At 35.3% G+C, this 13149-nt stretch overlaps 1 protein-coding gene across 15 annotated transcripts in view; it reads left to right on the top strand.

The window, feature by feature from the left end:
• The window catches only part of Etv1 (ETS variant transcription factor 1), an 89499-nt gene extending 76674 nt beyond the window's left edge, over nt 1-12825 (top strand). For all 15 annotated transcript variants that reach the window (XM_010643362.3, XM_010643357.3, XM_010643361.3 and 12 more), the window contains 2 exons: nt 5729-5830; nt 11329-12825. In XM_010643362.3, coding sequence (XP_010641664.1) covers nt 5729-5830; nt 11329-11550 — 324 coding nt within the window. In that variant the 3' untranslated portion in view covers nt 11551-12825. The remainder of the gene's footprint in view (nt 1-5728; nt 5831-11328) is intronic.
• The last annotated feature ends 324 nt before the right edge of the window (nt 12826-13149 follow it).

Genomic DNA, 13149 nt, shown 5'->3' with positions numbered 1-13149 from the left:
AATTGATGTCGAAGAAAATCATTCATGGCATCATTAGGAAAAATCTCTAGAGAAGGATGTGACTTTGTGACTTGGAGGAGGCAGAGTTTTATGGTCTGTATGGGGGAAGGGAGAGGTCTGCCCAAGTCCAATTAGTTTTGGAGGTGGAGGTATTTTTCTTTTCATTAACAGTCATTATTTGGACAATCTAGATTTTTATGAAGTGGGTAGGAGAGAAACATCTGAGTATCAAAATCATGTGATGCAAGAGAGGTTAGGGGAGGAACAGCTATCAGGAAGATCAGGATATGTGAGGGCCACAGTGGAAAGTTCACAGACCTTGTGTCTTTACAAGATACAGGCTCAGCAGAGACATTCTTTCCTTTTGAGTGTTAGTGACATCTGTTCCAAGTCAGCTGGACTGTGTATACTCCACTGGAAGACAGGGATGGAGTTTAAAACGTTGCTATCATACATAAGAAATTACCAAAATGAAAGACTCTACATAGAAACAACATATATATATGGAATACACTTTCAACCAACAAACAGTTGAAACATCCGTTCATCCCACCCTACAATACACACACAAATAGAGTGCTTCCAGGATGAACGTCACAGTTAAATGTTTACTCTCCTCAGAATGAGATTTAGATTCAAAGCTGCTGCTGTTACTGCAGCAATAACCTCTAAGTAGCATTTTGGACCTCTATGTAAAGGTGACTGTTATATGAAATTTCTGTGTCTTATTAAAGATACTTTCTCTGCTTAAAATTGACTTTAGTTCATTCACATCAGTCAAGAAAGCAATGGAAGAATTTTAGCTAACATGCTTATGACTCATTATGCTAGAGGCTGTTGAATCTAAACCCCTGAACATGTTAAAAAACTCAATCAGGCTGAAGTACTTTTGAACTAAACATAATTAGTTTCACATTTACTGGACATCTAGAACCTAGGCTACTGGGCCCTTACATCTTAATTTTTTGTTGTTTATTAAATAAAGTATTCAACTTAATCAGGCAATATGCCCCAATTTGATGTTCACAACAAAAGTTATTTAAAATAGTAAATTCTTAGAAATAATGTATTTTAAAAAGGTATTATAATAAGTATGAAATAAGAAGTCTATTTAGAGCAGTTAAGCCTCCTTCATTCATATCAGTACTCCAGTTGTACCTGAGGGTTGGCTTCGCAGTGTCTCTCTTGCCTCACATGAAACACACACAGACACACACACACACACACACACACACACACACACTCACACCCCAAACACGGCTCAGTATCTGAAACTGAAAACAGGTCTTATTTAGTAGATGCTAAATGTTTGGATGTTTAGATGTGTATAGTGTACATAAAAAGAATTTGGCTGTCAAAGAACATTAGTTTTTCTTTACAGATGTACTTAAATGATGGTGAAGGAACCACAAAAATGTGAACCGTAACAAATTAAAACTAGAAATACTCAACCGAGTAATTTGAAAGCCCTGCCACAGGTTGAGAACATGTGCTTTTCCCCTCATGGAAGATGTTAATAACTACTGCATGACTTGATTCATGATGGAACTGATCATATTCAACAGGGATTAGTATCAGTTAAACAGTTATTTCCCTTTACCTGTGATTAAAATAAACTAAGCAGAAATATAATTTCTTATTTTTGTCATGTATTTGTTAAGATAAGAGACGTCACTGAATTATGTCAGTACTTCTCGATCCACTAGGAAGAGTCAAATTTCTGCAAGTGATTCAGTTCTTTATATAGCAACAACTGACTTTTTGACGATCAAGTTTGAGTAAGTAGATTTGACCAGATGACCATTAAGTTCTATCAATTTCTAAGTTTCTGTGATTTCTCTTTTTAATGCAGGAAAGAAAGACAGTTACACCTATCCTGTATAACAAACTCACATTTTGAGAGCTTTTGTGTAGGAGACTCATGAGGTAAAGAGGGGATAATTTAGAGTCAGCAGACTATTTCCACATGGTAACTGAGTCAATGGGAATTGTGCAATTAGCACTGAATGTCTCTGAAAGCTTTTGTTCAAAATGAAACATCCCGTATTTTATGACTGCATCACTTGCTGTTGCAATTGCTTCCATCAGGCAGTGATTGTGGTGTCTTATTAAAACTTCTTATTTGGAAAGGGTTTGTGAAATTTCTTTGGTCTGTGGCGGCCCACGTCTGCCACTACCTTCGGTTACACAGCAGCCCTCTGAGTATGTGTCTCAGCACAACTCACACAGGATGCCCCTGAAGCCACTGTTGTGTTACTTATGAGTTTCATTGCTTCCGCTTTCATTTTGAGGCTTAAAATGATACTGCAGCTTCAGACAGAAGCAAATTATCTGCTCATTGTGTCTGGATAACTTTAGAAAACACATAATCTTTAACATCTCTCTTTTTCAGATAGTTGAGATAATGGGGTAATGATTTTCATATTAAGATCATCAAGAATTTACTTCAGGGACAACAGTTAATATAGGCAGGCATCTATACAACATGCTGTCAAAGCCTCCTGATAATATTGAAGGTTTTTGAGGACCAGGATATTTATGTTCTCTGTTAATTTTAAATTTCTTTCCTGTCTGCATCTCCTAAGCACATTGCTGTCTCATTTCTTTCAATTTCGTAAAGGCTATGACACTAAGGCAAATCTTCATGTTCATGCTTTCTTTTTTTTTCTTTTTATTGAGTTTATTGGTACAATCTAGGTATACAGTACAGTTACATACATCATTGGGATCTTGCACCTTTACATAATAGGTCTTGATTCTCATTTTTTCCCCTTGTCCCTGCCCTCCCTTCACCCTCTCCTCCCTCCCCATTTACAAACACTTTATTTCCATTTTTTCAGTTTCTCATATTTTTTTCCTCTCCCTTATTACCTTTCCCCCACCCTTCCCACTTTCCCTACACCTTTAGCCCTTTACTTCCTATTTCACATTATTAATTATCTCATCAGGATCCTGTGTACTATTATAGTTTTTCACACCAGAGAAACTATTCGGTATTTCAGTTGAAGAAATCTCTGTATGAACATTAAAAATAGGGAACCCTAAAATAAAACTAAAAAGGAAAGTAAAAGAGAAAAGGCAATGATGTAACATCAAAATAATCTTTAATTCTGGAGATGAAAATGGTCCCTGAACATATTTAAATTGCTTCTTGCTTTTCTAGGCTTATCTTATTCTTTTTTTTTCATTATTTAGAGAATACTTTATTAGTTTCTTTAATCAAACCCATGTAGATATGACCTTACATATTTAGTACAATGTGTTACCCCTGTACACGTGGAAAAAAATAAAAATAAAAAAATTAACATTTCTAGACCAATATGGCTATCCATTTCTGTACAATGCCAACTCAACACAGTAAATTGGGATGACTTTTTCCAAAGTTGGCAGCACTCTGAAAGTTTCCCAAAATTCAATTTATATATCTATATCTATATCTATATCTGTTGTTGTGGTACCTGGCACCATTTTTTTATTAGCATATTAATCATCATCTGGAAAGAGAACATTCTAGAGTAATATCATTAAATGTAGCTCTGGTAAAGCATGGTCACTACTATGTATCATAAAGCAGGTACAAGATATTTTACATTCACAGAGGTATGATACAGTACCGTCCTACATCAATAATACTAGAATCAGTTTTGGTTTGAAATTTGCTTTGTCTGCAAATAAGATTGCTACTCGTGTTTTTTTCTGGGCTCCTGTCACATGGAGAATTGTTTTCTATCTTTTCACTTTCAGTCTATGGGCTTCTTATTGCACTAGGTGTGTTTCTTGTATAGAACATATTGTTGGATTTTCCTTCTTATTCCATTTTGCCGGTCTATTTCTCTTCATCGGTGAGTTGAGGCCATTGACATTGATGGTTATAACTGATATGTACTGATTTATTATTGGCATGTTATTGGCCTTTTGTTGACTCTTTTTACTTTTTCACCTTCTCCATTTAGTTTCTTGCCTTGCCTATTTGATTTGTGTTCATGCTTTCTTAAAAATGTAGACTAATAAACCCAGTGCTGAGAATTAACTAGCATTAGAAGAATCAAACTCTAGAAGCCTACCACTTCTTTATATCATTTTTAAAAGCTACATTTCTCTCCTTAGATATCCACAATGTTATCTTGAACTTTGTTTTTAGTATTTTGTTTTCTAGGTGAATCCAGCTGAGTTCCTAGAAAAGAATCATTTATAAATGAATAGGTATTCAGATGGTTGTTTAATCTAAAGAGACATTAATAATTTGTTTTCACATCCCTTCAAGGTTTGCATGCTGTTCAGCTGCCGTGTCTATTAAAGAGTCCTTAAATGCCCATTGTTAAGTTTTTGAAATATATTTTATTTAAAAAGTGCTTTAATTTCTCTTTGCCACCTTCCCCCTTTCCCATTTCCCCAGTACTCAGAATATTTATATTAAATGAAGTTTATCTTTGGAAAATTACTGTGCATGTGCCACTGTGATTATTGGCTTGGATATAATTTTGCCTCTGTTACATCACATCTAACTCTTAAAAATCTATACTCATGCATATGGCTAAAGCATGCTGTTAGTTTCATTGAGAGAATACAAATTAGAGAAAAAATATCAAGGGTAGGTATTTTTAAAATAAAGTAAAATAAAATAAATCCTGGAGACAGGTTATTGCTAATAAACTGAAGAGAAACAGAATGTTCGCTTAACAGAGCTATTTTGATATATATGACATAGCAACAACTTGGAATTTCAAGGAAATGAAGGAACACACAAAATGCTCTCCTGGACTTGCCTAGGTTTGCATGGCAGCCTCAGTTTTTGCTCAGAATAATAAAAGTGGAAGTTAATGAGAACATGAGAGCAGGGATAGCAAAACCACCTACACTACCTTGGATAATGGCTCAGCTAGCCGGGCCTGGGGGTGAGGTAGGGAGATACATAAATTGAAGAAATGTGTTTTTAAATCTCTGTGGATGGACTCTGCCTTAACCTGAAACATTGCTCCTCCAAAGCCACATCTTTAAAACCTCTGAGAGTTTTTACTAAACAACAAAGTGGACATTCTGGTTTAGAGATTTTTGCTTGTGGACTCATACACATGGTGACCTTTTCTACTTCCTTCTTATTTTTAGCCTCAGTTGCTGTTCTCTAGATGAATGCTTAATTCTCCAGTTTGATATTGACTACAATTTTATTCTGATGCTGCTCCAGGCAATAAAAATTATTTGTAGTTCTTTTATTAATTTGCGTCTTATTTTCTCTGCTGCACACAATTCCACTTGTTTATTCTTTGAAGTAGTAATTTAAGGATCTTTTCTTCTTTGGTTTACTTAACTTTAATAAGGCACCTTTATAAAGAGATCATTAAGTTCTTCTTAAGCTATAGTTTTGTCTGAAAAATTAAGAAGGAAAAAGCAGATACTGTATCTCAAATCGGAAAACTTGCCTCATTTGGGTGAACTGTAGTCTGTTCATTCCCGTTGTAAACACATTCCCTTATTTCCATTTAATTCTGTATCCAAAACAATAGTGACAAAGAATTCTATTGTGATATTTCAGAATGATCACTGCACGCTTGGTTTAAAAAGCAAAGCAGGACACAGGAAGTTCAGATCAGGATAGTTTTTGTAACTTGACTCATTATGTCTTTGATTTAGACATGTTTTTATGAGCTAAATAATTAATTAACCATTTTCCTCTGAGATATGCTAAGGTAATACTTAACACTATACTATAATTCTCTTTTGGTGGCAGGTGGCTCGGCGCTGGGGCATTCAGAAAAACAGGCCAGCTATGAACTATGATAAACTTAGCCGTTCACTCCGCTATTATTATGAGAAGGGAATCATGCAAAAGGTGAGAAGCTAATACAGCATTAAAATTCATTGAAATGTTGCACATTAATCTATGCATCATACCTTGAAAACCATATAGTATTTAATTGCTGAAGCAAGGTTTTCATTTTAACAAATGCTTAGCTCTTGATTTTTGTATTGTAAGCTTTTCTGTTTATAAGTTCATGGACACTGGAGAGAAATGTGTAATCATATCATATACAACATATGAGCCTTCCTGGAAGTTCCCACTTTGATGCACATGTTTTTGATTCAGTATTGATATTGCATCTATATATTTCCAGAAGTTGTTATTCTGCTGCATTCTCTACAATTGTATGTAGTTTTGAAATGCTTTTAATTATAGAATCCAGTGAAAATAAAGGAACTTAAGACTACTTTAATTCTTACTTTTTTTCCTTGTTCTGATTCTTAAACCATGAGGATATTTTTTGTTCTCATTAGGAAAAGCACATATTCTTGCCTAGTATCTTGGTGATTTCATTACCTGACATTTTGATATCCCAAACACCTATTTAAAATGAGCATTTGATCTTATTTGGCTGCTAGAACAAAAGTCAATATATTTTATTTCAAATGAGCTTCCTTTAATATTTGGAAGTAGTATTTTTTTCTTTTTTTAGGAAAAAGATTAAAGATAAAATAAATGAGTTACACTTATAATAAAATACAACATTTTAAAGGAAACAATGAACAAATACAGATAAAACATTCGGATGTCTGTTATTATATTCTTCAGCTTTGCATGTATTCAATTTTAATTGCCTTGACTTTTATGATTTATCTGCTGTGGGCATTACAGTTTTATTATGCAGCCTTTGTTTATTTCAGTGGATGTAAATCTAGTTACATGTTATAGGTCCTGGCATATTTTTATGTCATCGTTGTGATGCCCTGAAAATACAAGTCCATTTGCTATGTGAAACTTAACAGAGAGAATTAGCATAGAGATTTCTAGAACATGTGAAATCAGTGCTGGAGTTTGCTAGTTTAGAATTCAGAACTTTCAAGAGCCTTAAAAGATGAGGCTAAATTGTTTTCTCTCCAAAATATGAATATAAATCTTTGCCACCTGCTCCCTCCTTCTTTCCTGTCTCAGCCCTGGTATAATTTTTCTTTCTCCCCCTTTTCACCCCACCGTATTCACTGGTGGTCAAATCCTTTCAAATACGTGCTGCTCCTGTCTTTCTGCTGTCTTCTCCTCCTGCTAAGGCTTCTTGTGGGGCCTTCCCAGTAGCTGTTTGTTGTTTTCTCTGGGTCACATCACATGGTCGTGGCACTGTTGCCTTGAGTTTGGTTTTCCAGCTGGCTGCTCACCACATACCTTCTTTTTTTAAAAATTAATTTTATTGGTACATTTAAGGTATACAATATAATGACATTCATCATTGGAAATTTGCACCTTTATATAATCCATCTTGGTTCTTAATTTTTTCAGCATATCACCTTCTTGAACAGATTCTCCACCTACTAAATGGTGATCATCTTACCTCACTGAAGATTTTCAGTGTGATTATTAAATGAAATAACATACCTGAGATACCTTGTATGGTACCTGGCATGATGCGAGCCCCAAATAAATGGTAGCTTTAGTGCAGCTCACATCCAGAAGTCAGTGTAAGCTATGGCATATGTGGCTTTGATGTCTTAGCCATTAAGCCCCTTACTAAAAGGGGCATTTATAGAGAGCCAAAATTTGTTATAATATCCTTACTTACACTTTAGCTTTCAGAAAATGACTGTATTAGTTAGCTTTACTATAACAAATATCAGGTATAAACCAATTTATATAGAGGAAAAAGGTTACAGTTATGGAGGTTCTGATTTCTGATCAATTACCTTATTATTTTGGGTCTTTAGCCAGTCAGCAACAAACTCACTCTTCTCTTGGCCAGGAATTGACAGAAAAATTGAAGAGATTGGGGGACTCCTCACCCCTTTGACAGCACACTTTTAGAGATCTAGCAACCTTTTGCTAGGTCCCACCTCTGAAAGTTTCACCACTTCCCAAAGGCACCAATTCTGGGGACCAAGGCTCTACCACTTGGACCTTTTACTGACACTTAAGATCCAAAGTAGCAGTGACTTAAAAAGGATCTCCAGGATGTCATGCCTGGTCTTAATATTCTCATATTTTCTCAAATTTACTATACATGTCACCAGTTCTATTTTCCCATTTATTTACTGTTTTATTCTTTATCTCATTTATACATTCTCTTATTTTAACAAATTAATAAGGCAGAAGGCTGTCAAACGGTTACATAGATCTGGAACAGCAGTTAAAAAATGTTGTTGATCCTCGTATTTGTCCCCATTAGGATATAACTGCCAAAAAAACTATTTATGATCAATTTGTCAGTTAATGCAGGAATGTAAAACGCTATGTATAACAGACCCAAAGGTTATCACTGTGTGCGTAGAAAAAAGGGAATGTTATTGAATTGTAGGCTACTTTCAGCTAGTATACAGCCAGGCCCCTTCTGATGTTAACGGCCATCATTTTCCCTTCCTTGCACATGGAAAACCTTGCCTGTAGTCCCTGACATACCCATGACTCCCCCAGGGCTCTTACTGCACTCCTTCTGGAATGTTTTGCCCTTTTCATCTTAATGTTGATATATATATCAAGTAAACTCTAGTATAGTCATTTAGAGAAAGACTATGCCATCTCTTTTATTTAAAAAACATTGTGATGTAGTATTACATATTTCACTGTGTAGGTGAAAATATTTATATGAACATTTTTATTCATTGATTTAAAACTATGTGGATGTATGAAGTTTAGGGGAAAAAAGTAAAAAGACTAAAATAAAAACAAAATGACAATACTTTTAAACTGTAAGAAAATGAAAACTACTAATATTAGTAATTATAAAACAGAAGTATTTATTACACTTCATAAAAAATGTGTGTACTTCAATTTTTAAAAAATGCCTAGAAAAATGCATATCTATATTTTGACAGTAGTTATTTTCTGTGTGACTTCATTATTTCTTTTTGTTTAGTGTGCTATTTCTAATTCAGTAGCCAATATCCTGAGTTACTTTTGAAATTTTGTAAGTTAAAGCATAATTGAAATACCTAGCCTTTGATAACATAGCTTACAAGATATCTCCTTGCTCACTGCTGATTTCTGTTTTTTTCTATCTCAATGTGGCATTTTGGGCATTCTTAGTGTACAGCCCTGTGCTAATTACTAATACTGTAACACATCATTTCCCTTTTTGGATGGCAGCTTTGTTCTAAGCTCAGTTACATTTAACACAATCAAATAAACAGAGTGGTAGCTTTAAAAAGTTAAATCAAGAAGAAAATAGGAAGAACCAATGAATTCAGGAGAGTCCTGAAGAGATTTTTATAACCTTAACAGTGTGGTATATATTTAAATCTCGCATGGTGAAAAGTTCTCAGTTATCACGTCATTTCTAATTATAACTAGTATCAACATGTCAGACCAAAAAAGTTGCAGTAACTACAGCAAATATCTCTCTCTCTAGTCCCAAGCAAAACAAAACAGATTATAGATCCCTTAGAGGAAAGGAGGCCATTTATTTTATTTTTATTCTGAAAAATATTTTTAACAATGAAAAAAACCACAAAGCTAGGTTTTTTTATTTGAGCTTGTTTCTGATTTTGCCTATTGTTATAGTCATTTTACCAGTTCACCTTTAAGAAATTAATTTCCTCAATGTCAGTAATCGACATTGAGAAATGGGAAGAAAGGAGCTAAAGGTGTAGGGAAGGTGGGAAGGGTAGGGGAAGGGTAATAAGGGAAAAGAAAAAAATGTGAGAGAATGAAAAGATGGAAATAAAGAGTTTGTAGATGGGGAGGAGAGGAGGGGGTGAAGGGAGGGCAGGGACAAGGGGAAAAAATGAGAACCAAGACCTGTCATGTAGAGGTACAAGATCCCAACAATGAATGTAACTGTACTGTATCCCTAAAATGTACCAATAAACTCAATTAAAGCTGGAAAAAAAGAGAAAGAAATTAATTTCCTTTGTCTGGATCACTAAAGTAAATGAATTATACCAAGCTCCTCTGTTTGCTCCTCTAGAAGCGTCTTTCTCAGTGCCACAACCAGTTTTCCAAGGAACGATTCCTGTCTCTACTTTAAGGCCAGGAACCAAGCGGCAGTTTAAGAAACACATCCAAAATCATAAACACTACTGAGAGTCAGCACTTTCAAATTTATGAGTATTCAGATTACTTGGATCTGCTAAAGTGTTTTCTCTTATTTAAATCAGGGCCAGAAATATTTTAAATCTGTGTCCAGGGCATCAGGGTTTTTTGGCAGTTGCTCCCTTTCCCCTAAACACATACAGATAGTTTATGAACCCCGAAAGCACTGTTCCCCTGACACCACAAACCAAGTAGCAATGCCTTTAACACATAGGGGCGCAAAGGTGTTGAGTAATTTTCAGCTATCTAAAAGTATAAGCCACACACACACACACACACACACACACACACGCACACATGCACGCACGCACGCACACAGAATTAATTCAAACAGCTGTATTTGTTCACCACCCTCTTGGGTTTTGAGCACTTCAATATTGTCTGTTAATGGGAAGTATATTACCATATTTGTCTCATTCTGTTGTTTATAACTTTCTACAAAAGCAATACTCTTGAGAGTTTAAGTTTGGGGTATGTCATTCCTTATAAATTATACTATGTCTCCTTTATTTTAGACAGTTGTCACATTTCTTTTTCTCATTTCCTCCCTGTGCATTGTATATTTTTGATTCTTTGCACTTTTTTTACACCTCTTGCTTCAATTTGACACGTTGCATACATCCTTAAATTCTGTCTAATGTACCTTGCCTTCATTTTTAAAAGTGATGTACCCAGGATAATGCTGTCTTCTTGATCCATCTTTCACTTAAATAAGGCTATATATCTTTGGAATTTTAGATGAGACTACACAGTGCAAAAAAATAAATAAATAAAAAGGAAGAGGAATGTGCTCCCTGAGAATCAGTGAATCACTATTCTAGTCTCATTAAGAATAAAACATATTTTTCTCTTAAAGTTTGAAAGTTGAGCTTTTATACCCATTCAGAATGTAATATGGAGAGAGAGACATTAATCCTTCGAGATACAGATTTTTATAAGCATGGATATTACCCTTAAGTAAAAAAATCTAATATGAAGTGCCTGCATTAAATCTGATTTTTTTCAAAATAACAGTGTAAAGTTCAATTTTATGTTAAAACAAGAAAACTGCTGAGTTACCAGTAATAGCTGGATTGAAATAATTATCACTCAAGGTCCTCATTTTGGATTTCCCTCGATTGAGCCCTAGTTTATTTTACAAGGGAAGGCTTTTGTGTTTGAATCAGCTGCTACCTGGTTGCCTTCTTATTTTGTTATCCATCCTTCCTGGCATAGTAAATCATGTTTTGTTTTGCTTTCTTTTTTTTTTTTCCTCTTTCCTTTCCCTCCCCCTCCGGGGATGCTGAGGATGCATCTTTTTTCTTCCGTGCTGTCATCAGGTGGCTGGAGAGAGATACGTCTACAAGTTTGTGTGTGACCCGGAAGCCCTTTTCTCAATGGCCTTTCCGGATAATCAGCGCCCACTGCTGAAGACAGACGTGGAGCGTCACATCAACGAGGAGGACACGGTGCCTCTGTCTCACTTTGACGAGAGCATGGCCTACATGCCCGAAGGGGGCTGCTGCAACCCACACCCCTACAACGAAGGCTATGTGTACTGACCCAAGTGACTGTCACGCAGGGCGGCCTCGCCTCTTTCTGCAAGATGCGGCGAATCACAGCGTTCTCTCCAGTCCTTGTTTTATTTTTGTTGTTTGTATTTTATTTTTAAATAATAATACAAAAAAGGGGCTTTTCCTGTTGCATTACTCTATGGTCTGCCATGGATTGCGCACTTTATTTGAGGGTGGGTGGGAGTAATCTCAACATTTATTCTGTGTAACAGGAAGATAAAGGGTGAATGGGCAGAGGGATTTGGGGATTACTTTTTTCTTAGGCTTGGGATAGGGTCCTACAGGTTTTAGGTATGATGAAGTTATATCATGTCTGTTTGATTTTGTAATAACAAGATAATCTTCATTTTCTCTGGGTAACTAGGGTACAGTTGATTTCACATTGTGTAAATATCCACTTGGAGACTATTTGCCTTGGGCATTTACCCCCATCGTTTCTCTGTCTCTGCAGGCGTACAAAAACATCTACTGTAAATCGCAGTTTAATTGTTAGAAAGAACTGTTTTTGCACCTCTTGTAAAAAAGGTATTTAGCGATTGATTACATTTGCCATCATTTTGTTTCGCTTTACACCTAACTCACAAAGAATGACCATAAAAATGGGCCATTCTCTCCAAAGCTGAGTAATTACCATTACTGTAAAGGAGGGGCACAATTTTGAACTCTGGCTCCGAACTGAGTCACAGGCCAGTAGCATTACAAGTATTTGGTGCCACCTTGCTGTTTAGATAAAAATCATACTGTCCTAAATATTTCGAAACCCATTTTAGTTGAATAATGACACTATGGTCCTTTGGAATCTTCATTTAAATGTTAAATCTGGGATCACAATGAAGCAAAAAATATCTGTCTCTTTTCACTTCCTTCAGTACGTAAATACATTATTTAATCAGTAAGAATTAACTGTACTAAATCACTTATTATGCTGTTCTAGATACAGCAAGCACTCTTTAAGAAAAATATCCACTACATTAAATAGGTACTATAGTAATTTTTAGACATGGTACCCACTGATATGCATTTAAACGTTTTACTGCTGTGTTATGTTGATAACATATATAAATATTAGATAATGCTAATGCTTCTGCTGCTGTCTTTTCTGTAATATTCTCTTTCATGCTGAATTTACTATGACCATTTATAAGCAATGCAGTTAACTACAGATAGCATTTCAGGACAAAATAGATGATTCAAACCATTTATTGCTTAAAAAATAGCTTACGCCATGCTATGCTATAAGCAGCTTTTATGCACATTGACAAATGAAGAGTAAGCTTCAGCTTCCTAAGGGAAACTGTGGAAACTTTTGTAACTTTTGGTGAAATGGAAAATGACTTACAAACTGTCAAATAATAAGAACATGAGGAAGTTGCTGTATGACACAGAGCTGGCACTGATATTATCCATCATCTCGTTTTGGACACTCCTGTAAATGTGACCAGATTGTTTGAAAGAAGACTTAAAGATTTCAAGTTTCAAAGTTTATTTGTTTGTTTGTTTTACATTTGGAGGAAGTATAGAAAGCAGTATATCATCCTCTCTGAAAAAAAAAAAGTAAATAGTGTTATAGTATCACTGAGTAGCTTG

Source organism: Fukomys damarensis, unplaced genomic scaffold (genome assembly GCF_012274545.1).
Source record: "Fukomys damarensis isolate Sample0158 unplaced genomic scaffold, DMR_v1.0_HiC HiC_scaffold_4, whole genome shotgun sequence".
Classification (NCBI taxonomy): Eukaryota; Metazoa; Chordata; class Mammalia; order Rodentia; family Bathyergidae; genus Fukomys; species Fukomys damarensis.
Note: the sequence above shows the minus strand (reverse complement) of the source record. Positions and strands in the feature narration are given on the sequence as shown.